At 47.3% G+C, this 26,849-nt stretch overlaps 1 protein-coding gene across 3 annotated transcripts in view; it reads left to right on the top strand.

Annotated features, from left to right (window-relative positions):
* Window positions 1–26,849, top strand: part of GSS (glutathione synthetase) — a 1,684,034-nt gene that overhangs the window by 924,595 nt on the left and 732,590 nt on the right. For all 3 annotated transcript variants that reach the window (XM_069243914.1, XM_069243916.1, XM_069243915.1), the window contains one exon: window positions 5,454–5,520. In XM_069243914.1, coding sequence (XP_069100015.1) covers window positions 5,454–5,520 — 67 coding nt within the window. The remainder of the gene's footprint in view (window positions 1–5,453; window positions 5,521–26,849) is intronic.

Here is a 26,849-nt window from a genome sequence, read left to right on the forward strand (position 1 = left end):
GGGTGGGTGTAATTGTGGATGTAGAGGGGTTGTCTGTATGTGGAGGAAAGGTTTGTGTATGTTAGTGTTTATGGGTGTGTGCATGACTGGCATTGTGTGGTTGTGTAGGATTCTCAGGGTGTGTAGGTCAATGTGTGAGATCTGTGCGTGTCTATCTGTGATAATATATGGGTGTGTGTGACTGCATATGAGCTGTAATAGATCCCGCCAAACAAATCCCAACTGCTGTCTCCCGAGGGGGACGCCTTGGGAGAAAGCAGGAGTCGGCCCTGGGGGATGGTGACCCCCAGGGCCATGTATGGCTGCAGGCGGTGGGCCACGTGGCCCCGTCCTTGTCCTTGGTTCTGCACAGGCCGGTCCAGAGGGGTGGGGGGGAATTAGGTGCGTGCTCCTCCATGCTTTTGAAAAAAAGAAATTGGTCCTTGGGAAGTTGTGGTCCCAAGTGCCATGGGGCTCTGCGCACCCCCTAACCCCCCCCACCTCCCTCCCACCCATCACCCATTAATCTTGCTATTAGCCCCAGGGAGGTGGTGCTCACTGGAGCAATATTAAGCCCTTGGAGGGGGGCCACCCTGTGCCCCCTCCATTTTCTACAATAACCTCTGCCTGCTTCTAGGACCTGACCCACCCTGGGGCTACAGTTATACCAAGGGCAGAAAACTGCTCTTGTTTTTTTTTTTTTTTTTATTCACAGCAAGATTTGCAAATATTCTCAAATTTTGCAGTGAATTTAAAAAGAGAATGTTTTTTGCCCTTGTGGGGACCCCAGTGCCAAGGCTAGGGGCTTAGGGTATTCGTACCCTGCCCCCTTTTCTTTTTTTATGCAGCTTTTTTTGAAGTGTTGGCAGCCAATCAGAGTTCTGCACGAGATCGGGACTACTTGCGAAGTAATCGCGCTTCTAGATAGACAAATTTGGATTTAAAAAAAATAATCTCAAACTACTAAACGAATCTATACCAAATAAAAAAAAGTGTGCTTTCTGGACCAAGAGCTCCTTTCTGCCAAAATTGGTGTAATTGTGTGTGTGTGTTTCTTGGTCTCTGCTTGGAGTGGGGAATTCTTCTAATATTTATGACTTCAATGACGATTCCTACAATGCGTGATTAGGACTACAAGTAAGTAAACCTTTTTTTTCTCCAACTTAGCATAAGTAAATGTTTTGAAGCACTCAGTAGATTGGAAGTGGTTGTGGAATGCTTGATTTTGTATCGGGATGTTCTCTTGCAGTACTGGCAGGGCCTCTTAGTGTCTCCATTTTACCTTATTTAGGGGGTCATTCTGACCCTGGCGGTAATTACCGCCATGGCGGAGGTTGGCGGTAGCACCGCCAACAGGCTGGCGGTGCTCCGCCGGGCATTCTGACCGCGGTGGTACAGCCGCGGCCAGAAGCGGAAAGCCGGCGGTGTACCGCCGACTTTCCGCTGCCCATGGGGATTCTGACAGCCCATACCGCCATCCAACGGCGGTATGGGGTGTCGTGGGGCCCCTGGGGGCCCCTGCAGTGCCCATGCCAATGGCATGGGCACTGCAGGGGCCCCCGTAAGAGGGCCCCACAAAGAGTTTCAGTGTCTGCTTTGCAGACACTGAAATTCGCGACGGGTGCAACTGCACCCGTCGCACCTTCCCACTCCGCCGGCTCCATTCTGAGCCGGCTTCCTCGTGGGAAGGGTGTTTCCCGCTGGGCTGGCGGGCGGACTTTCGGCGGTCGCCCGCCAGCCCAGTGGGAAAGCCAGAATGACCGCCGCGGTCTTTCGGCTGGAACCGCTTGGCGGGCGGCGACCGCCGTCCGCCGCTGTCAGAATCACCCCCTAAGTGTTTTTGCAGACTACCACCTATAATTACAGGACCTGATAACTGGGAGGACAGGGACCACAATGATGTCCTCTCTGGGTTTTCCCTGGAGGTCAACCAGGGGAGCATATTACTCTCCCCGTTTTGGGAACCCTTTCTAGTCCTATTATGCTGTCAAATTACATCTATGCCAACTAAGGGCCTGATTTAGATCTTGACTATGTTACACACACTGCACTTTAGCCATATGTGTCCCCCTGCACTACACACTACGCAACACACACCATGATCCATTACAATTCCAACACAATACAACCCGTACATGCCGAAAATACACATTAACATACATCATAACTCAACACTCACACACCATTGACACTGCACCCACAGACGCCACAACCACAACAACTAACACAACTATGCACTCAGCTACACAGACTCACACACAAGCACAGCTACACATGACAGCATCTGCCACTCAGCAACAACACTCACCTGAATGTGTCACACAGCAACACAACATCGATCTCACATGCAAGTGACACACATACAGGCATAACCACACCATCCACTCCAGCCACCTAAGCTAGCCAATCCCCCCCCCACACACACACACGTACTGACTCACATACACAACATATAGCACACATGTGCACCATTGAGAAGTGTGATTGTACTGTCATTGTGGTGCCAGCATTCATTTGGCAATGAATGGTGACAGCAAAAAATGTATATATATGTGCAATATGTGTTTTGTGCCAGTGTGTCCCCATCCATGTGACACAATTGTGTCCCTGACTTGCATGTCACAGTGATTTAAAAAGAATTGAGACATGTATATGCCTGCAGTGGTCTTGACCTCTGGTGCAGTGTCCACCCAACACACCCTGGCAGTGCGGCATTCCTACTTTTGAGTCCAGTGACGGGGCAGTTTTTTCTGTGGCTCAGTGGCAGCAGCGATGGCAGGTGTTGTCTAGTCGGGTCCAATCGAAGATAGAGGTAGACTCCAGAAAAAAAGGTGAGTTTTCACCCTTCCCCATTTCCCCCAAATCCGCCAACTCAGAAGTGGAGGTCGACCACCACTTTTTGCTTGGTGGGAAGGCTTATCCAAATATGGTGGGGTGGCTGTGGTCGTGTCGGCAGCCACTTTTACCTATCATGCAGGCGGTGTTTCTTGGCAGAGACGCAGTTCGAATGCAATATTTCGCCTATGGGACCACCAGCATCTAACTACAGCAGGTGGACCATCATGGCAGTAGACGGTTTTCAGTTGGAAACTCAATGGCAGGCCCGTTACCACCAACATCTAAATCAGACCCTAAATCTCTTCACAAAACCCAAGGAAAAGTGAATCTTTCTTTCGTTTCATAGACAAAGTCCTCGATCTTCCAGTGTATGCAGTTCCTATAAGTGGGTTTTTAAGTAGTGAATTTGACTTCTAAGAGAATATCTTGAAAGAGAAAACAAAATCTGAAGCTAGGAATTTGTTGTTTGGGACCTCAGCACTCTGAGTAGTGCCTGGTGATTAGCACTGACTTGCCACATAGATTCTGCCGTTCTTTAAACTAGATGTCTGCGGCATAAGAAGGGGGCCAGAAAGCGGCATGAGTGAGAAACTAAAAACAGGGCGGCAAGATATTCAAAATGCTCTAAAAGGGTTCCGTTTGAAATTAGAAGTGGCAGTGCGTGCACGTGTACAGGATGTGAAAACAGTAATTCCACACTTTTAATAGAATTGTGCAAGTCCTCTGGCCTTAATTTGTTAATGTTGGAGACATTTCTTCAACGTGCTTGAGATGTTTTAAAAGTTTGAGGAGCAAGCTCTTCCTTCTCAAGAGTGCAAATGTAAACTTTACTTAGGACTACCTGAAGTTGTATTATTGTGGACTGCATACTGTTTCAGAATATGTGCAGGCTAGCTTGCTACTTTCTTTATTTACAATTTAAAGATTATATCATTGTGAGAGAGCGTAGTTTAAATATTACATATTATAGACATGAGATGCTTATGTTTAACAATACCGCATTAACGATATTATTCATAAACGTGGAGAATTGTTCACATGTGTAAACTAATGTCAACTGTAAGAAATAATCGTTTATATTATGCCTAACTGAGCACATTAACACGTATAAAACTGCATTCATTAGAACTCGTATATCTTAAGTTAGCGTGAGTCGAGAACTAGCTGTGTAACTCTCATATTAAAGCGTATTTTTCTGTTTCTCCAGTGTGCTGACTTGCAAAAGACCATGACCCATCGATTGTTCTTTTCCTTACTTGTTTGCAACAATGCTAGATTTTCTCATTCGCATGCTAGCAGCTTTTGGTATAAAATTATGAACTTCGAAACAAATATGGAAACTTTCAAGGAGACGTTAAAGCGTGGAGAAGAGAACTTTTGACCTGATGTGTGCCAAGGAGATGTAGTAACCCCGGATGTGCCACCTACGAAAACCGTCAATTATGAAGACCAATTAGAAACTCGGGATATATCATGAAGTGACAAATGCATTACTTAATGTATAATTTGATAGGTTACCGATAGTGGGGTGTAGTGACTATCCAATAGAATTTTGGGGGAATGTATTACGAAAAAGGGATAAAAACCCATGACACAAGAGACAAAGGGCATTAGGTAGGGAATGATATCGATTGCATCCAGAAACTCTGTCACTCTATTTGGTGATTTGAGACTTAGACAAAACCATCCTTGCCCACAGACTGCCCATTACACTTTCCTCCTTATGGGGAGAGTGTCCCTTGCCTTTAACGTAGATAGACTGACGGTGATCTAACTGATGTCCTGAAGACGAAGACTGATCTTGTATGCTGACCTATTCTGAGGAGGGTAATTATTGCTAATGGAAATACATTTATTTGCCTTTTCTTTCTAGGTACCAACTGCTGTATGTTTTTGATTAGAGACCTTAGTTAGAAGTTTTCCAAATTAATGTTCTAAATTGTTTTGCATGAAGCCCAACATGCTAATGCTAATTTGAGGTTAGATGAGGTATTCATTACGACTGACGAAACTGACGTGGTGCTATGCTGAACTAAGACCTTTAGGAGGTACTATGTATCTCGATCTGTTTATATTCGCATGATTATCTTATGCTTCTGATCTTTGCATTATTGAAAACTTATTATAGTTGTCACATTGTTATTATGTTCATTTGTTTCTTGGTTTCGAGACTAATACATTTGCTATTAGATTGTAATCAATAGGGAATAAATTCACAAAAACTCCATTAAGGTGTGGTTATTCGTGACTGAAAGGTCATGGTTGCGCCGAAGGTTTATTAATGACTAAAGTGAAATATATTTTGGTGTTATCTGTTGACAATGTTATTGACATATTGATTGATATATTGATCAGTTATCTCGTCTTACGGTGTCTCACCACTGGGTCCAAAGATTCATCGGCCTAAAACGAGTCCTGATGTGTATAAATTAACATAGGGGACGCGTTAACAGTTCTATTTGATAGATCTACAACTCAAATAGAAACTCTAGTTTGCCCACTGGTCGTTGATGATAATGCAGTGTTAATTTAAATGTACAGTCTTATCCATTTTCAACCTTGCGTCCATAAATCTCTTCTTGTGAACTTTTTTTTTTCACAATGTACAGTAATGTTTTTTCAAACGTTGTTTGTAGAGATGGACATGAAGTCGCTGTGGCATATTTCAGGACGGGCTACATGCCCCAGGACTACAACGAGCAGGTCTGTAGCGATAAATCCCTTTCATATTTACTGGGGATATGTGGGTTGGATGAGCTGATCTGTGCGTCCTTTACCTTAACTCTCCAACAATTACGTGGCCTATTCCTCACGTTTCCTAATTATTTCCTAATAGCTTGCTTTCCTCAACTATTACTTTTTAAGTATCGTTCAACTTCACTTTTTCCATATACAGCTTCCTAATGTGATTGTTTCAAATAAATATATGATTGCTTCTAGGAAGCATTTTTACACACCCTTATTGGAGGCCCTTTCTGCCTGCTGCAGTAACCTGATTTGCTTACTTCCATTCTAACACTGAGTCTGTTTCAATGGTATTGCCTTTTTTTAACTGTTACAAAAAAATAAATCATCATTACCTTTCCGTTTAACTGATTACTTCTTACAATCTAGATTCCATCCAGAATTTATCACTGTTAATTCTTTTTTCTGTCTCGTGGCAGCTGGCTGTACACAGTCCATCATTAGTATGCTGAAACGTACATTAGAAACATGCCTAAGAATCTCCTGTACACTTGCAAATATTAGTTGCAGCGTCTGGTAACAAAAACGTAAATATGAGGCCTTCTGGTGCCTTCTCAAAACTATAGTTTAAACTAACACATTTTCTAAGGTCCCTGAATCATTCGTTACACAGGCGAAGTTTTAGAATCTATTGAAAGATACAACATTACAAAGAGGTACGATTTGATAAGTACTTGACAGGGCCTTCAAAGTGAGCAAGTAAAGTGCACAGTATTGTTAATGCAATTAATGTGGGCTATGAATAACGTTTTAGTAAGTTTCATTGTACTCCAGGCTATTTCTGATCAGATGTGCATGTAGGTGCAGTGGGCAGTACTTCAAATAAATTATTTATATATATTGGATATCATATTTAGATGTATTGCTACCATGCAATGCAACTTTGGGACAACATCTTCAGACCAGGAGGGCAAAAGCTATGTCGGTTGGAATGGACTTATTTATATCTCTATGGGCAACAGAATTTGTAAGCAATTGTACGAGTTTAAAAGCATAAATAAGTTTAATAGCTGAGGGAATTTGTTGGGACCTCAGCTTGTTTGTGTTGTCCTTTAGGGCATAAAACCATGTTGTGGAACAAGAATCCCTTATTTGGAATTCCGGAAGGAAGAGAAGCATTTGACACTTTTAATCAACTTGTGAAAGTATCTGTGAATGTGTAGGAAAATGCCACTGTTGACATGGTTACCTCCTAACCTTTTGCCTTTTGTTGATGCCAGCTTTGATTGAAAGTGTGCTGGGACCCTGCTAACCAGGCCCCAGCACCAGTGTTCTTTACCTAAAACTGTACCTTTGTCTCCACAAATGGCACAGCCCTGGCACACAGTTAAGTCCCTTGTAAAAGGTACCCCTAGTACCAAGGGACCTGTGGCCAGGGAAGGTCTCGAAGGGCTGCAGTATGTATTATGCCACCGTGGGGACCCCTCATTCAGCACATGCACACTGTCTCACAGGTTGTGTGTGCTGGTGGGGAGAAAAAGTCTAAGTCGAAATGACACTCCCCTCAGAGTGCCATGCCCACAACCCACTGCCTGTGGCATAGGTAAGTCATCACTCTAGCAGGCCTTACAGCCCTAAGGCAGGGTGCACTATACTACAGGTGAGGGCATAGCTGCATGAGCACTATGCCCCTACAGTGTCTAAGTCAATTCTTAGACATTGTAAGTGCAGGGTAACCATACTGAGTATATGGTCTGGGAGTTTGTCAAAAACAAACTCCACAGTTCCATAATGGCTACACTGAATACTGAGAAGTTTGGTATCAATCTTCTCAGCACAATAAACCCACACTGATGCTGGTATGGGATTTATTGAGAAATGCACACAGAGGGCATTTTAGAGATGCCCCCTGTATGCCAGCTCTGCTGTTAGTGTGTGACTGACCGGTCTGTGCCAGCTTGCCACTTCCAGATGAGTTTCTTCCCACATGAGGTGAGTGCCTTCGTGCACTCTGTGGCCAGAAACAAAGCCCGTCCTGGGTGGAGGAGCTTCACACCACCCCCTGCAGGAACTGTTACACCTGGCGGTGAGCCTCAAAGGTTCATGCCTGGTGTTACAATGCCCCAGGGCACTCCAGCTAGTGGAGATGCCCACCCCCCAGACACAGCCCCCACTTTTGGTGGCAAGTCCAGGTAGATAATGAGAAAAACAAGGAAGAGTCACCCCCTCAGCCAGGTCCACCCCTAAGGTGACCAGAGCTGATGTGACCCCCTCCTTGGAAAATCCTCCATCTTCTTTTGGAGGATTTAGCCCAATAGAGATAGGGATGTCTCCCCTCCTCAAAGGGAGTTAGCACAAGGATGGTGAAGCCACCCTCAAGGACAGTAGTCATTTGCTACTGCCCTGTGACCCTAACACACCCCTAAATTCAGTATTTAGGGGCAACCCTGAACCCAGGATTTTAGATTCCTAACGACCTGCAAAGAAGGAGGACTGCCTAGCTGAAAAACCCCACAGAGAAGAAGGAAGGTGACAACTGCTTTGGACGTAGCCCTGTATCCAACTTCAGAGAACCAGCACCAGCGATGCATCCTGCGGGCCCAGCGACCTCTGGTGACTCAGAGGACTGCCCTGCTACTACAAAGGATCAAGTACTCCCTTGGGGAGTGACCTGTCCAACCAAAGAAAGAAGAAACCATCTTGAAAGGGACTCTCACCTCACTCCAGAAGTGTGAGTCCCCACCACTCTACACCCGACGCCCCTGGCCTGTGTCCGGCGAATCCAGCGACCCAGAGAGGAACGACGTGTCCACCCTGGGCTGACCTTCCTGCACCCCCACGACGATGCCTGCAAAGGGAATCCCGAGGACCCTACTGACCGTGATTGCCCGGGAGAAAGAAACCTGACGCCTGGAGAAGCACTGCACCAGCAGCCCCCTGGCTTGTGAGAACCCGACCACCGGTGCAGCAGTGACCAGCAGGTGGCCCTCACCCTAGCCCAGTTGGTGGCTGGCCCAAAAAGCCCCCTGTGCCCTGCATGCAACGTCTGAGTAACCACCAGGTCCCTCCATTGAATCCTATTGCAAAGCCAAAGCCCTGTTTGCCCACTGCACCCGGCAGCTGAGGGTGTGTTTTGTGTACCTATTTGGGACCCCCAGTGCTCTACTAAACCCCCCTGGCCTGCCCTCTGAGAATGCAGGTACTTCATTGCCAGCAGACCGGAACTGGAGCACCCCCATCTCCATAGGCACCCATGTTATTTTGGCTCCTCTTTGACCTCTGCACCTGACCGGCCCTGTGTTGCTGGTGCTGGGTGTTTGGGGTTTACTTGAACCCCCAACGGTGGGCTGCCTATTCCCCGGAGACTGAACTTTACTTACATCCCCCAGGAACTGTTGAAAATTGCAGTGTCCACTTTTAAAATCGCTTATTACCATTTTATGAAAAACTGTGTACAATACTGTTTTGGTTCAAAGTTCTAAGTATTACTATGCACAGTACCTTACATTTAACGTACTTACCTGCAATCTGAATCTTGTGGTTCTAAAAATAAATTAACAAAATAATATTTTTCTATATAGAAACCTATTGGCCTGAAGTTGTCATTGAGTGTATATTCTCTTATTGCTTGTGTGTGTACATCAAATGCTTAACACTACCCTCTGATAAGTCTAATTGCTTGACCACACTATCACAAATAGAGCATAAGTATTGTCTATTATTGCCCCTGTCAAGCCTCTTAAAGAACCCCTGGACTCTGTGCACACTATATCTCATTATTATATAGTATATACAGAGCCAGCTTCCTACGGAATGTACTAGAGATAAGTGTTCAAGGAAGTCATTGTAAAATTACTGGTGTTGGGGCGTGGCTTCGGGCGTCAAGATGGCATTCGCACTCTGAGGGTGCTCTGGAACCCTCCGTCATCCGCCTGTAAAATCCCCACTTTCCTGCAGCCCAACTTTCTCAAAGCCGATCGAGGGCTTCTCCCCTGTCCACCCCACCCCCACCCCACCCCACCGGAGGTGTAAAGAAGAGACTGTGATGCTGGCTGGCAGACTCAGAGGGCAGCGGCCACCAGACAGGGCCGACCCATGATACCTGGTTAGGACAAAGGCCCAAGGAAGCAGATCCTGCGCAGGCGGCCCCGACTTTGGGTGGCGGCCGCGGGAAGAGGAACACGCCCGGTCGACGTGGTGCGCTGGGGAGGAGACTCCCGTGAGAGGGGCGACTGATGGAGCGAAGGCCCGGGCGGTGTACTCCATCCTATGCCTGAGGCGGGTGGAGGCACAAACTAGGCCCGTCGGCCTGAGGGGATTGGCCCAGGTCGCGGCTGGGCACAGCGGCCGCGGAGAGAGGAATGGGCCACCCCTGGAGGTGTAGAGAGGGGTGGAGGCACCCGTGACGACTAGAGGGCCTGAGAGGCAGTGGTGCGGCAGCTGCCGGATTGGGCCAACCCATGGCGTCTGGTTAGAGCAGGGGCCCGAGGAGGTGGTTCCCGCTTCAGCAGCCCCGGCCTTGAGTGGCAGCCATGGAGAGACAGGAGTGCGCCCAGTGGCCAGGGTGAGCTGGAGAGGAGGCCCTGGCGAGAGAAGTGACTGGTAGAGCCGGTGCCCGAGCGGCGTGCTCTCCCCAATGCCTATAGTGGGCGGAAGCACGAAGTAGGACCTCCGGCCCGTGGAGCTTGGACCAGGCCGTGGCTGTCAAAGGTGGCTGTGGAGAGAGGAGCAGACCCTGTGGAGGTGGTGAGCCAGGAAAGGGGCCCTCAGTTAGAGAGACGACTGTTGGAGTTGGAGCCTGGCCAGCGAGCTACACCAGACAGCTGAGGTGGACGGGGGTGTGGCGTAAGCCCCTCGCTCCAAGGAGATCGGCCTGGGCTGCACCGGTGGGAATGCCTGCCAGGCCCAGGGGTTCGCTATGCCCCCGAAAGACGAAGGGACACGCTTGCGTGCAATTCAGGCATCAGGAGGTTGGACGATCCGAAAGGGGCCTGGAAGAGGCAGTAAACTCCAGGGGCCAACTAAGTGAGGAGGACCTGCACAGAGTGCCAGGCGTGGCCACTGCCTGCAGCACGAGGAGAGCGGGGCAAGACTGGGGCCCGCCGGGCCACGGCAGACATTGAGATCTGGCATCGGCAGCGGAGCAGTGCCTGCAGAGAGCCCTCCTGGGCCCTGGAGCGGAGAGGTGAGGCCTGAGTCCCCGTCCGGTAACAGAGACGAGCAGAAGCAGTTGAGGCCTGGACAAGGTGGTGAGATTGGCACAGGCATGCGGAAACAATTCACTGACTAGCACCTGAGGTGAGGTGTGACTGGGGTGGCCCTGAGACAACCAGGTCCATCTGGAACCTGGAACAAGAATCTAAGTGGGGACTGCAACAGGCAGTGATCCGAGCCGAAAGGAAGAGGGGCTGGGCTGAGATTGGTGCGCCCACACCTAAAGTGGGTGACGAAGCCAACCTGCCCGGCTGCAACACCATAGGCGTGCAGAGGACAGATAGAGGTGAGCGCAAGTGAGACTGAAAATTGAGCCGTGCTCCGTGTGGACAGGGTTGCCTGGTAAACAGACCAGAGTGACGAGGAACAAGTTGAGAATTGGGTGACCCCTGGCGACAACATCCACTAAAGGGGTGAGGGGTGGGAATCTGGGTGACGGACTCTGGTGCTTGGCCTACACCTTCCGAGCAATCGCTGGTCTTCACGCAAAGGGGAAGAGAAGTCGTTGGAGTCCTTACGGGCCCCCTACCAGGATAAAGTGGCTAAACAGCCCCCCGAATCAAAACAGCGCATTGATCAATATGCCATACACTCGAACCCCCAGGGGAATGGTGCCCCTGTAGTGAATCCTAGTTTGTTTTAACGGGATAACAGGAGTTAGCTTAGCCGTAGGCTTGTAAACTCGTGCCCTCGTCACCCAGTGACTTTTAGCCTACTTAGCTTGCTCTGTCTTAGTCCATTTAATTATTTATTTCCGTTACGATGGCGGCCTTGTTTATAGTTAGGCCACTTGTTATGGGTACTATTATCAGTGTCACGGCCCCAAGGCGTCAAGATCAAGCACGAAAGACAAACATACAGTAGGCATTCACATACTTTCGAGGGATTGTTGATATTAATTGGCGTCCCAAGCATGCCTGTTATCTATTGTTATGAATAACACTTATGTCAGGGGACCTTGTAGATCTGTATAAATACAACACACTTTTAGAGAGATAATCAGAGGGATTCCGACCAGAGGCATCGCCACCATCGCTGATACCGATGCTGCAGTCATCTTGACGCTGACCCAGTCTTCGTGTTCCTGCGGAGTCTGAGATAGAGACCTCATTCCAAGGTAACGAGGGTTGGGGGATCCTCTCATGGACACGGCTTTGGCAGATTAGGTTTAACGAACCCAGCTCTCCTTTTAGGTAGGAGGTTAGACCTATTCTCCTTAGGGTATTAGGGCTTATTCCATCTTATACATATATTTCTTTCCTATATTGCACAATGGTGGGGGTCTTTATAACAATGACTGTCTTCTTCACAATACTGTTGCTTGGTATATTCATTATCCTAATCATTGCAGTTCATGCAACTTATCACAAATTGCAGTTATGTTGAATAAAAACTATTATAACTTCACTGCATCTGTGTTATTGCCTTTGTTTGTATGAGACATAATAAATCTGTGAGAAAAGGGTAATTTACGTTTAACCACGACAACCCTGAGAGATCTTACTTTGAGTCCATGCGTAAGCGACTGCTACAAATCACCTTTTGCTATTTTGTTTCTGGTGAGGTACTGCTAGTAAGCCGGTAAGGTTTGGACAACAGTTACAACTAGTTGTAGGAAGAGACTTAGGGGGTCTGCCTGGCGGAGACCGCCAAAAGACTGCACCGCGTTCAAATGACCGCGGCGGTCATTCTGACTTTCCCGCTGGGCGGGCGGGCAACCGCCAAAAGGCCGCCCGCCCGCCCAGCGGGAAAGACCTAGCAACGATGAAGCCGGCTCCGAATGGAGCCGGCGGAGTTGCTGGGGTGCGACGGGTGCAGTGGCACCCGTCGCGATTTTCAGTGTCTGCTTTGCAGACACTGAAAATCATTATGGGGCCCTGTTAGGGGGCCCCTGCACTGCCCATGCCAGTGGCATGGGCAGTGCAGGGGCCCCCAGGGGGCCCACGACACCCGTTCCCGCCATCCTGTTCCTGGCGGTAAAAAACGCCAGGAACGGGATGGCGGGAAGGGGGTCGGAATCCCCATGGCCATGGAGGATTCCCTGGGCCAGGGGTAAACCGGCGGGAAACCGCCGGCTCCCCTTTTCTGACGGCGGCTTTACCGTCGCGGTCAGAATGGCCCAGGAAGCACCGCCAGCCTATTGGCGGTGCTTCCGCGGTCGTTGGCCCTGGCGGTCCAAGACCGCCAGGGTCAGAATGACCCTCTTAGTCACCTACAAACGAAAGTACTGTCATTCTGAGACCAGCAGTCTTGCTCAGAGCAAGAGTCCAAACTACAACACCCCGACCTATGGGGCGCTGGCGTTGGAGGGGTTGGACACTATCTTCCAAGCGATTCAGTCCTCGCAGCAGGCAGTTGAGACCAAAATTGGCGAAGTGCGTTAGGATGTTGGCATGCCCCAGCAGGACCTCCGGAAGGCAGTAGGTCGTATCAAGGAAGCAGAAGACTGTGTATCCATGATTGAAGATGAACTAGTAGACCTTAAATCCGAAGTGGCTCAGTTGCTGACATGAAGAGGAGAACTCCATCATAGAGCCTAAGCTGCGGAAAACTGCTCACGACGCAACAGCTTGTGATTTGTAGGATTCCCAGAAGACGCTGAGGAGACCCAAGTGGCCAACTTCTTGAACGCGTAGCTCCAAGGCTGGCTGCTGGTATTGAAGCTGTCCCCTTGGTTTGCGATTGAGTGAGCACACCGATCACTGGCGCCCAAACCTCCACTGGGTGGGCAAAGGAGGCTTATCATTGCCAGATTCTTGCATTTCAAAGACGGAGATACCATACTTGGTGAAGCAAGAAAGCAACCCGAGGTCTGGTGGGAGAACCACAAAATTCGGATCTTTCCAGACTACACCAGAGAGGTACAAACCAAACCCTGCTCATACAAAGCTGTTAAGCAGAAACTGAGAGCAATGCTACTGTCATACATGCTGCTATTCCCTGCGCACCTCAAGGTCCTTTTCAACGGCAAGTCCTTTTTATTTTTTTTATGAAACACCGGAAACTGCATGGGAATGGCTCACGGAAAAGCACCAAGTTACCAGATGGGAACCTCCCCCTCAGTTGGGGGCTCTCGGCCACTCAGGTGGGATGACTCCTTGGGTGTGAAGTGTCGGCAGAGGCGCACAAGGTCTCGCCGCAGGAAACCAAATACAGAGCCAAGACTATCTGAGACTGACCCTGAGGGACCCATGACTCACTCATTGTCAATTGCAAAATCCTGCATTGCGCAAGTGTAGGACTTGACGACACCAGAAGATGACCGCCTGAGCCAAACTCCCTCTAACTTGAAACACAGTAAAAATGATGCTCCTGATATGCTATGAGGTGTCGAGGGGGAGAACTCAGAATTCAGGGCCACTAGCAGAAGCGGGATTGGGGTATTCTTGCAGAACTCCGACTATAAGACACAAGTAGGCTATATCTTTTAAATATCGTTTACTTAGGAAATGTGTGCTTAACTAGTCCTGAAATCAATTTTGAAATTGTTTGGAATTTTTTTTAAAAGGAACTCGTTTTAAATAATTGAATTTTAAATCTTCTATTTTATTTGGGGGCATTTTAAAATTGAACTGTCACTCTCCATACTGTGTCTGAGCACCGGAGCCCGTGTTCAGTTGGCTACCGGATGCTCAGTAGTCCTTGTTTTTCTCCTCTTCCTGTTTGTGCCATTTTGCGACCGCCATTTTGTTTGGGTTAACGGTCTAGTTTATTTTTACCTTTCTCCTCGATGCCGGCTCAGGCTGCCTCTTGTCATTATTTAAGGACGGAGGGGCGCCGCCCGCACAGCGGGCGCGCCGAAGGCGCGCCAAAGGCAAGCCCGTCTGCGCCCGTCCGCGCCCTGGAGCGTCCTGGGCCCAGAGATGCTGCCTTTCTCCCACCCCCTATGAGGTTAGTTTATTCTTCCTCAGAATTATTGGCATTCAGAAACAATGATCTCTGTGTTTCCCATCCTAATGAGTCACATCTCCCTCCCCGCCCCTCCTGCCCACGGTGTGGTTGGACCACTGTGCCCCTCACGTCCGCTAATATTTCCTCCCCTTCGCTAGCCAGAATGATGCTACTTAATTGCCGGTCCCTTGCTGCTCATTCTTTATATATCCACAATCTTCTTGAAGATCTCATACCTGACGTGCTGTTTCTTACCGAAACCTGGCTTGATGAGGACTCTGCCTCACTCATCTGCAGTTCCCTGCCTACCAGGTACGCCATGACCCATCTAGATAGACCCACGGCCAGAGGTGGTGGAATAGCTATTATTTTCAAAACCACTATTAAATGCACTACTCAACCCCTGGATATTCCTGATTGTGAGAGCTTATTGTTCTCATTATGTTTGTCCTCCACTTTCACCTTTTCAGGTATTTTGCTTTATCGCCCTCCGGGACCTGTTCTACGTTTCCTAGATACTTTACCGGAGGTTGCAGCTAGCCACATCTGCAACCGTTCCAATTTCACTATTTTAGGAGACTTCAATATTCATCTTGATAACTTGGAATGCCCTTCGGCTAAACTATTGACGTCCTCTTTTGCTGCTCTCCAATTAACTCAGTATGTATCTGGCCCCACCCATCAGAAGGGTCATACATTAGATCTCATATTCAGCAATATTACCAACCTGCTGACTGCCTCTCCTTTGCCACTTCTTTGGACCGATCACTTCCTTCTCTCGTTCACTTTTCCCTATGATGCCACTCATGGCCTCCTCCCTAACACCACTTCTTCCGATCGTTCCTGGTCAAAACTTGATCCTGTAGAGTGGCACAAAACTCTTCTATCCTCTGATTTAATTTATCACCCCTCCACCTCAGGAACTGCAGACTCCTTTCATAAATGGATCTCATCCTCTCTGGATGCTGTGTTACCTATTAGAACCAGAGTATCCCTCTTAACTCATAAACCCAAACCCTGGTTTTCCCCCCACCTGCTTGAACTCAAAAAGGACTGTAAAAGACTTGAGAGACTGTGGCGTAAAGGCTACAGTCCCTCCAGCAGAGAGACATACAAGCAATCCGTTAGAACTTACCACCATAACATTAAAATGGCCCAGTCCACTTTTTATGGTGGAAAAATAGAACGCTCGTTGTGTCCCCAGAAAGAAATCTTTCAAATCTTTAAAGATCTCACTACCCCTTCTCGACCTACCCCGATGATGGAGGCCTCTGTGTCCTACAGTGATCGACTGGCATCCTTTTTTCAGGATAAAGTCATCAGCATTTACTCGGGTTTTCCTCCATATATGAATCACTCCCCCATTGATAATTCTACAAACTCCTTACCTGTAGGAGCTTCCCTTATCTCCTTCCCTCCCCTCACTGAGGAGATGACCACCAATCTTTTGTCCAAAATTAAATCTGGCTCTCCCTTAGACCCCGCTCCTCCCTCTGCTCTCGTGCAGGTAGCAGATGTTATTGTCCCTCCTCTCACCAAAATTCTTAACAACTCACTTTCCTTGGGATCGGTTCCCCTGTCATTTAAACACGCTATTGTGAAACCCCTTTTGAAAAACCCCAAACTGGACCCTACTTTACTAGAAAACTTTAGACCTGTTGCTCTTCTTCCTATTTCCTCGAAAATCCTTGAGAAACATGTCAACACTGAACTCACCAGTTATCTTGAAAGAAATGAACTTCTTCATCCTACACAAATGGGATTTAGAACCTTGCACAGCACCGAGTCAGCTCTTCTTACAGTAACTGAGTCAGCCCGCCAGCTCTTAGACCGAGGGTCGCATGTAGCTATCATACTGCTTGATTTAAGCGCAGCATTCGATACTGTTGACCACGATCTCCTCGGTTCAAGATTATCAGATATAGGAGTAGGAGGCTCTGCGCTCTCCTGGCTCTCCTCCTTCCTCAAAGACAGATCATTTCAAGTTTTGGACCGTACTTGTTTTTCCGGTCTCTACCCGCTGGCATGCGGAGTTCCCCAGGGCTCATCTCTTAGCCCCACTCTTTTTAATGTCTATCTGTCACCTTTAGCTAGAGTAATTGCCCCTTACAATTTGACTCTGGTGACCTATGCAGATGACACCCAGCTAGTGGTGTCTCTTTCCAGTTCCGGGGACTCTCCAGTGACTAACCTCTCTTGCTGCATGAGTGATATTGCCAATTGGATGACCAAGTCCAAACTCAAGTTCAACGATGGGAAATCGGAAGTTTTGATCCTTGGTAACGGCCCCCTCGCTCTCCCTCTTCCATCTCTCTCAGATGCCTTTAAATCTCTTCCTCCTCCTAAACTCCAAGTTAAGACTTTAGGTGTGATACTTGATCCCCGGCTCACTATGGATTCTCAAGCCAGTAAAATCTCTTCTACCTGTTTTGGCCTCTTGCGGATGTTTAGAAAGATCCTTACTCTTCTTCCTCCCACAGCCAGAAGAATCCTTATTCAATCCCTAATTCTCTCTCGCTTGGACTACGGAAACTCTCTGTTCCTTAGTTCCCCGCTCTATGTTTTAAAGAAGCTGCAAAGAGTACAAAATGCAGCGGCCAGACTTCTTACCCACTCTTCAAAATTCGCCTCCGCTAAACTGGCTATCTCCACCCTCCACTGGCTTCCTGTCAGAGAAAGGATCCAGTTCAAATCTCTCTGCATTGTTCATAGGGCCTTACAGGACAAAGGTCCCATCTCTTTGAGGAAACATATTTTCCTGCACATCCCTTCCAGGAGCCTTTGCTCCTCTTCTCTTAGGTATGCACATGTCTCTCGCTTGAAGAGAGCCTGGGGTAATAACTCCTTCTCTACTAGAGCCTCCCACCTTTGGAACACCCTTCCTACGGAGCTCCGTTTGGAACCTTCCGAGCACCTCTTTAGGAAAAAGCTTCAAACCTTTTTATTCTGTAACTAATACCGGCTCTCTCTCCTTCTTGTGTTTCGTTACTTTTAGCGCTGGGATGCCTCCGGGCCGCCATGCGCTTTACAAATTCTGAAAACTAAACTATATGGAGGGGTCCACCACTCCACACCCAATATGGATATTTTGATTTGGGGGTCTCTGTTATGCTTTTAGGCGACAGAGGCTTTGAGGATAGAAGTATGGGGTGGGGGCAGTTAATGGGGTTTGAGGGAACTGGTTTTAAAGGTCTGTTCTCGCTGTGTTTTAGCTATGTTAACCTTTTTTATTATTATTTTTTTTTATTTACACGTGGTTGCATCATGCCCCTAGGTCCACATCACTAGCATGCCCCCCCTGGGGGGACTTCCCACCCATGGGCCCCCCTCACTGGGACGCCAACACGCATAAAGTCCTAAATGCATACAAATACTGTTTCTCTACACACCTCTGGGCTTCTTAACAAAGTCCTCTTGTGGAATATTAATGGACTCATAGACATGATTAAGAGATCTGCGGTTTTTAGTGCCCTCCACCGCTTTGCCCCCTCAGTAGGATTGCTTCAGGAAACACAACTGCTGGGAGCCCACTACCCAATGCCTGGTATCTTCAAGACAAAACTCATGTCCAGGCTCTGAGAAAGCAAGTCACACACAATTTCGCGCAAAATACTGGCTCCATGCGCTCAGTGGGTGTACTGTGGGCTGCCTGCAAGGCCGCCCTTCAAGGGCACCCCAGGCATCTTCTCCGATTGCAGGAGCGGGTGAAGAACCAATAGTTGGCTGACCTTGAGGTTTAGGCACTGCGTCTTGAAATGCAACTCTCATCTACTAATCACTCGGCCACCATCCGGCAACTGCAATTGATTCGGGGGGAAATCTGTCACCTTACACTTGAGTCCGACAAAGACATGTGGCATGCCTCAGTGGTGCGCGTATATGGATGGTGTAATAAGAATGTTAAGCTACTGCACTGGCTGGCATCCTGGCCTCTGCTTGGTAGAATTGTCCCCAAAATAATTAACGACTCCGATATCCACTGCAAGACACCCCAAGATATCACTCAAGGCTTTGCCAAGTACTCTTCCTGACTTTACGCAGAGCGACCACAGCCCCGGATGGAGTGGGAAACTCCCCTGTTGTGTGATATATCCATTCTTAGCCTCTCGGTTGCATGGAGAGATGAATTAGACAAACCTATTGCATTGGAGGACATAGGAGAGTCAGTTTCGGCCCTGGGCTCGGGCAAAACCCCGGGCCTGGGCAGATTTTCCGTAGAAAGCTACCGCAAGTGCGGCAGCCTCTTGGCCCCTCACTTGTTGAATCTGTATGCCGAGGCTGAACGGACCGGGAGCTTCCCCTTGGACCTTGATCAGGCCACCATTGTAGTGATACCAAAGTCCCAGCCACCCTTGACCTCCTGTGAGGCCTACTGCCCTATCCCACTCCCTAACTGAAATAAAAATTATTTCTACAATATTGGCTAGTAGGTTGAAAAAGGTACTGCCCTCCCTGATCCAGCCAGACCAATATGGATTCATGCCGGGCAGAAGTACCTGCCACTGCCTTATGCTGCTCTATGCAGCGTTGGCCCATCGCCACTCTTTGCCCCCACATCTGGCGTTACTCCTCATAGACTTTGAGAAAGCGTTTGATACAGTGGACTTGTTGTATCTCTCCCTGGTGCTCATAAAGGTGGGGATTGGCCTTAGGTTTCAAGGGCTAATACGACTCCCTTACTCTAGTGCAGGTCAACAGGGTGATCTCTGCCCCCTTCTGCATCCGCCATGGAACCCGTTTTTCCCTTGCGATTGAGCCCCTAGCGAAGATCATAGGGGAATACCCGATCATCAAGGGGTGGGCTTTGTCCTCCGGATGGGTGGACCACAATGCTTTGTATGCAGACGACTTACTCCTTTATCTATCTGCCCCAGCCCGTAGTGGACACCGATGTCTGCAGTTGTTGGAACTCTTTTCCGAGGCCTCTGGCCTGACAGTTACCCCGGCAAGTCAGGTTTGGTCCTGCTGCATCCCGCCAGAGACTGCTATGATTGGCAGGATAATATCCCCATTAGATGCAACAGCTTCCAATACTTAGGGATCACTGTGGTCCTCTTGCCCAAGCTGGCATGGGCGCTTAATAGCACACGACTCACACAAAAAATCAGGGAAGATCTCAAAAGATAGCAGCCCTGCCCTTTATTGTCCTGGGAAGAACTGCGCTGTATTAAATGCTTTATCTTCTGAAAAACTACCCCTACCAGCTCCCCAAGGGATGGTTTAGAGAAATGGATGCATTAGCACAACAATGTTTATGGCATACTTCTCGCCCCAGACTGACTCTACACACTTGGCAGAGGGATGTGCGGGGGGGGGTGCTTTGACTGTCCAATTTACATCTATATTATCTGGCTATGCAGCTACTAGTGATAAATGATAGGTTGACGGACGGGTGATCAGACCCAGCTTATCAACTTGTACTCTTGACGTCGGGCTTCCCCAAACTGGTTAACTTACTGTATGGTGTCCCCTCCTGCGAGAGGTTCCTGAATTGACAAGAATGGTGTTTGTAGGCTGGAGGGCAGCACAGAGAGGGACGGGGTGGTGGACGAGTCTCACTCAGCAAACTCCACTGTGGCGGAGAACGTGGTTGCGTGAGGTCTCTGCGCTAGAGGGGTTCCACAAGTGGGACAACATAGGTATTTCCCTGTTGGGGGATGTCTGGAGGGGTTCCCACATGCTGTCCTTCCAGGAACTTCAGGGGAAATACTCGCTCCCCAAGACCCAATTTCATAAATATTTGCAGTAGCGGCATGCATTTGGATCCCATGTCTGGGCTGGCATGGTCCTTCCCAGATTTAGTCCGGTGGAGGTGAAAATCATGATGGGTGGCTTGGGCAGGGGTCGAGTATCTCCGATTTATCGTACCTTGGTCACCAACATGGCAAAACAGCTAGCGTACCTCAGAGATAGATGGGAGGTCTGGCTGGGTCCGTTGGAGTAGGAGGAGCAGTGCGATGCCTTGATGGCCCCCAGGGGTTTGACTATAACTACCCGCCTCTGGCTGGTGCAGACATATTACCTACATACTGCATACCTTATCCCTGACAGAATGTACAGAGCGGGTCTCTGACCGCATGCTCAATGTCCCCGCTGCTCATGTCCAAATGGAGACTTATTACATGGTGTGGGCCTGTCCACGCATAGCGGTCTACTGGCGAGCAGTGACCATGGAGCTCTCTGGGGTGCTGGCAAAAGATGTAGATATGGCCCCATTACCAATCCTTTCGGGTGTCCTAGAGGGAGTAGGAAATAGCAGGGCAGATTGTGTTTTCTTGGGGATTACATGCCTGGTGGGCAAGCAAGATATAGCTGCTAATTGGAATGCGGAGGCGGCGCCAACACTTACCTGATGGAGGCAGAGGGTCGATTGGTGTGCCCAGCAGGAGAAACTAGTATATGAATCGAAAGGATGCCCGAATAGATATAACAAAGTGTGGGAGAAATGGAGAGGGACAATGTGATGTGTATTGCAGAGTAATTTAACATATGGTAAGATTAAGCGAATATAGCTGCAGATTAACTAATGTATTTGTGAAATGCTCAATTGAGGCCCAATGGGATAACTGTAAGTGTATAATGTTGTGGTTCTGTGGTGCAGATGTGACCTGTTGTTGTCATGTTACTGATGCAATAAAAATGAATAAAATGATTTATCCCCCCCAAAAATACTGGTGTTTCTTGCAGTTTTTTGATTTATAAAGTAGAAAGAAGAACTAAGAATTTAAGGTGGCACACTCTATTCCTAAAAGATGTATGATTCACGTTTGCTAGTTTTAGTGGGCATGGTGTAGTTTGATCTGCACGCCAGTTTAGCCCTGGAAGTTGAGGCCCTATTTCCTATTTATTTACTATTCTCTCCATATATTTCGAAATGTAAGCCATGTTTATGGGCAGTAGAGGATCTGGTACATGTAGAATTTATTTGCCCTTTTCTTGTAGCTATGCAGTAAGCATATTCAGATCCTTGTTGTTGAGAAAGCAAATAGACTGGGGACCTCATTTCTGCCGCACTCCTTGTGGTCCCACCACCACATTATGACCCTGGCTGGCACGGGACTGCCTAAGGAGCGCTGACGCTGCCAGAAACGTGGTTCCCAACGGTTAGACAGCGGTCTGAGTTGTGGTTACCCACAGCTGCGCTGAACTCAGCGCTGCCGCGCTGATTACAACTCAGCTTCCCTCCAGCCTTTCCATGGCAGTCTTCGCGCCATTGAAAAAACTGGCAGAATGCTAGTGCATGAGTCCCCTGCCCAGCACCCTCTGAATGCGCACTGTCTGCCTTGCAGACAGTGTGCATTCTGAGGGTGCTGGTGCGCTACAGTATTGGCCTCGGCTCCCTTAAGGGAGCCGAGGCCAATACCGTAGCACTGTTCCCTTACGTCAGCCCAGCGGGATTCTCATAATACAATGTTCCCACAGGTCAACCCGGCAGGAACATTGTAATAGGACTGGGGGGGGGATGCCACTGGCATGGCGGTGGTACCCTCCCCGCGGCTTTGGCGGTCCTGTGGTGGGACCGCCAGTGTCGTAATGAGGACCTTTATTTCTAGAGTGATTAAACTAGTTTATACTCCATAATGTGAGTGTTTGCTATTGATTTTATTTTTTTAATGTGTTTACATTTTGTTGAATTTTAATGTAAACATCTGTTTACTGAGATTGTTTGTATCATCCTGAAGAAACTTACACTAGCAAAAGAATTGAACTAATTTAACTGGCTGCTTAACAAGGTTATTGAGTGTGTAGATACTTGTCAGTAAAGCAGGGTAATTTGAAGTATTCGCTACAGGGAGCACATAGTTCCCTGAGGATCAAGTAAAGTTAGATTTTTCTAAACCTTTAGTGAGTCTGGCAACTGCAGGAAGGGCATCTGTGAGAGGAGTGAAGGAAGAACTGGGAAGGAGAGTAACTAGGGCATTTCCAATATCAGTGCAAGTCGCAGCCATGCCTTTGAGGACCAGAGGTAACTTGTGTAGAGGAACCATCTAAGTTTAATTTGTTGATTTTGTTGTGATGTGCTTGATGTGTACCTACATGGTAAGAGGTGAATATGAAGTAAATCTTGGGGCATGCAGATGTTAGGGAGAAGTAATTTATTTTGTACTTTTAATATTTTTTATGATTTATATTTACAGAGTGTGAGGGCTATGAGAGGTTGGGTTTAATATTTGGGTTCTGGTGCCTGGAGTTTATTTTTTAGGACTTTTTAAAATTCCTAGTAGGAGAGGATAGCCCTGATGATAGAATGGAGTTGGAGTAGAGGAAACATAGTACGTGAAAGGTCTGACCTTTTGATTTAGAACAGGGTGCTTTGGGTGATGCCCGCAGGTTTTGGGCTGGCAGACTACAGGTTGATTACGAGGTTGTAGCTGATCAGAGTAGTCAGAAGTTAGTCAGATGCTGAGCCTTGAGTAGCTTTAAACACAGGTGCGAGTTACTTCTTAAGGGATCTTCCTTTTGCTGAGCTCTAGCCAATTTGGTGGGAGACAGAAAAGGGTGGTTGTGTACATTCGTCATGGCAAAAAGTAAGACATTGTCCAGTAAGAAAAAGGAGTATTTAGGGAGACTGTTGGAATAATCCAGTTTGCCTGGAAAAGGGGAATTTATCAGTGTGTTCGCTGTGTGCGGTGAGATGGATGAATGGGTGACTCATTTATGTGTTTCATTTATATGTTTAATACTTGATAGTGAAATTCAGTAGCTATTGTAGTGATAAAAAAAAATAGTAAATGCACGAAATTGAGATACCTTTTTTATTTCTGGTGAGGGGGAAAATGTCAGCCTATCAAAAGGGAAGTTGGTTGGAAATGATTGAGGCAGGTGCAGAACAGAAATCAAAATTTATGACTGTTGTCTTGAAAGGCTTCAGGTATGAGGGATCATAGCGGCATTCACTAACAATTGATTGTGAGAGAATCTGACATGCTTGATTGGAGAATGGGTGAAAAAGATGAGAAACAGAAATTTAATTGAGTTTCATCAGTTTTGTGATGATACGAGTAATCAAAAGAGGACATGATGTCCCCGATGGTAATGGTTTATAGAGAAAACTAGAATGGACCCAGGTCAGACCGTATAAGGATGCTGACTGGTAGAGGAGTGGTGAGGGTTACATAACACCTTGGGTAACTAAAAATATAGAACTATCAGAGGGATAGGAGGTGAACCATTTATACGTAGGGAGTTAGAAGGAAAGTCGTCTAGGGTGATCATTGATATCAAATATTACAAATAGAAGAAGCAGTATGTGGCTGGATGATCAAGTTACATGATGGGTTGCTGATATAAAGTTGGTTAGGTTTGTGAGTGCTGACAGATTTGAGTGCATGAAATCCAGTTTGAGTAGGATTGCCTAGATAATTAGATTAGAGATGCAGAGTAAGGGAGCACACCAAAGATGCTCCAATTGCTTTTAGAAACAAAAGGGAGGACAGATACTTGGCAGAAGGTAGAAAGAGGAAGGATCTATGTATGGGTTTAGAACAGGTATTCCCACTGCAGGTTTGAAACACTAGATGAAGAGGCCAGATGTGATAAAGCAATTGAGCATTTAATTGAGGCAAAGCATAACTTCAGAGGAGAGTTTGAGAAGTTTGATGTTGCATGGTTTGAAAGGACAAATTGGAACATTAAAACGGTTTGCCGAACTGAATTCATGGATGGTCTTTGTTAGGAGTCTGTGAGTAAGACAGAGTGATTGTAGGTGTTGTAGATGGGTGGTGAAGTAGAGAGAGAGTAGTGTAGCAAGAGTTTTTGAAAGAGATTTTGGATTTGAACTATCCTGCAAAATAATTTGTCACTAGTGTTGATTATGGGAAGATTCTTGTGGTGGCAAGAAAATGATGCAGATAATCAGTGCAAGCTGCTCAGACTGGGTTCGAATAGAAGTGATTAGCATAATTTAACACTGCTAAGAGCCTGGGATATTGTGTTGAATGTTTGTTTATAGGCTTAAGATTCTGAGTGGACTTGTCTTTGTGATGTTTGCAAAGGGATGCTTTGATTTCAATTTTTTGGGAAGCATAGCTGTTGGTGAGAGGCAGCCGGGGAGAGTGCGCTTAACAGGGTAGCTTTAGGCCATGAGTCAGGACCCCAAATTTAGGGCATTGGTACCACTCGGGTGCATGGGTTCCACCATTATTTGTTTTGCAAGGTATGGATGCTTAGAGGTGGAAAATATGTGATAGCAAGTCATCACTCTTTGCATTTTGTCTGGTATAATTGAGTTAGCAACCATAGCCAAAAAAAATATGGTTTTCATGTTGTTGATAAATAGCATACAAATTAATTGTAATATGTGGAAAAATACATCTAATTCTACCAGCTTGGTTAAATTCAATATCATTTAGAATAATTATGATTATTAATTGTAATAATAATATAGTCCTTAAATAATAACAAAGCTTCCTCATATATCGATATAGATTGTTTACATAATTTTCACTTACTTACTTCAAATAGTAATAGTTGTCACATCTTACATAGGCAATGTGTGTCATGAGGTAACATAAACAGAATTTTATCATTCACATTCGGCGTCCTCATCTTCCGAATAGGTGTCATCATTCTCTGCGTCTGTTCGGTCTTCACAGATGGGAATCCTGCACATGTCAATGCACTTGGGGCCATTTAGACAGCAAACACATGTTGGCAGTTGCTAATGCAGTTGCAAGCTAGCATATCTAACACAGCTTTAGGTGCTGGCTGCCCTTCCATCCTGTCCACTACCAGTTGCTCTGCCCCCTCGTGTTTTTCCGACTTCCACCCTCTCCCAATTGGACTAGATGACTGTCTATCTCACAGTTCTTTGCGCAGAATAGGTTATATCTCAAGTAATTCAAGTGTTGAACCGAAGAATCTGATAGAGACTTCTAGTTGTAGATTCCTTACCTTTGAATTTCCCCAGGCGTCAGTCTGGATCCGGAGATTTTTTCTTCGAACAGTACCACTGTGCGCTGTTAGATGGAGTCGGTCGACTCAGCGGACGTCGTTGGCATCGTGGTTGCCACGATGACGCCGTGGTTGTATATAGGTTCCACCCCAGCATGCTGACGTCAGTTCTTTTCTTTCCACGCCAGCCTATGTGCAGATCCGGAGAAGAGCTACTCCAGTCAACCCCTTCTTCCCTTTAACGAAGCACTTACGGATGTCGTAGTGGGGACCTAGTCCAAACCCAGCAAAGGGGCTCCTGTGAATAAGACGATTGCCCGCCGCCATCGGCCTGCACGGAATGACCCAAATTTAATTACCCAACACCCTACGCCTGAGAACATGTCATCCAGGCTTCTTCATCCTTTGGCGCATTCCCTACTGCTCCCCTGGACAGGGAATAAAAAAGACTGAACAACTTAGGGAAGACAATGTTTTCTTCTGCCAGTCTAGCATGCGGCCCGTGAACACTGCATGTGTTTTGGGCTGCTATTCCCATACTCTCTGGGAGATACGGTCAGGCAAGTGCTGCCCCAAGTTCCGGAAGAGGCCCAGAACGTTCTCTTCCAAGCCATAACAGATGGGAGGGACGCAGCCAAGTTCATGATCCGTTGTGGACTGGATACGACTGACTCACTAGGCAGATCAGTTGCATTGACGGTGGCACTGAGACACCACGTCTGGCTTTTCGGGCGACATCCAGCAATCTTTGATGGACATGCCTGTAGGAAAGTACTATCTTCCTTGGCATGTCACCCCCATTTTTACCTGTATGTCAGTATGTTTTTGCCCGTCTCACTGCGATGTTGCTGGTCAGCACCCCAGTGCTCATAGTTTATGGCCTAATGTGTGTGTTGTATAGTGCTTAACTGTGTCACTGAGGCTCTGCTAATCAGAACCTCAGTGCTTATGCTCTCTCTCTGCTTTTAAATTTGTCACTATAGGCTAGTGACTTCATTTACAAATTTCAATTGGCACAATTGACCTCCCTTATAAGTCCCTAGTATATGGTACCTAAGTACCCAGGGCATTTGGGTTCTAGGAGATCCTTATGGGTTGCAGCATTTGTTTTGCCACCCATAAGGAGCTCAGACAAACCCTTTACAGGACTACCACTGCAGCTTGTGTGAAATAGTGTACACATTATTTCGCAGCCATTTTCACTGCAAAGTTACTAAGTGTGAGGGCACACTTGCAGTAGCAAAGGTTCCCCCACATAGTTCAGGGCCAATTCCCGGAACTTTGTGAGTGCGGTGACGCCATTACACGCGTGCACTACATATAGGTCAATACCTATATGCAGCTTCACA

This window comes from Pleurodeles waltl, chromosome 7, assembly GCF_031143425.1.
Source record: "Pleurodeles waltl isolate 20211129_DDA chromosome 7, aPleWal1.hap1.20221129, whole genome shotgun sequence".
NCBI classification, from domain to species: domain Eukaryota; kingdom Metazoa; phylum Chordata; class Amphibia; order Caudata; family Salamandridae; genus Pleurodeles; species Pleurodeles waltl.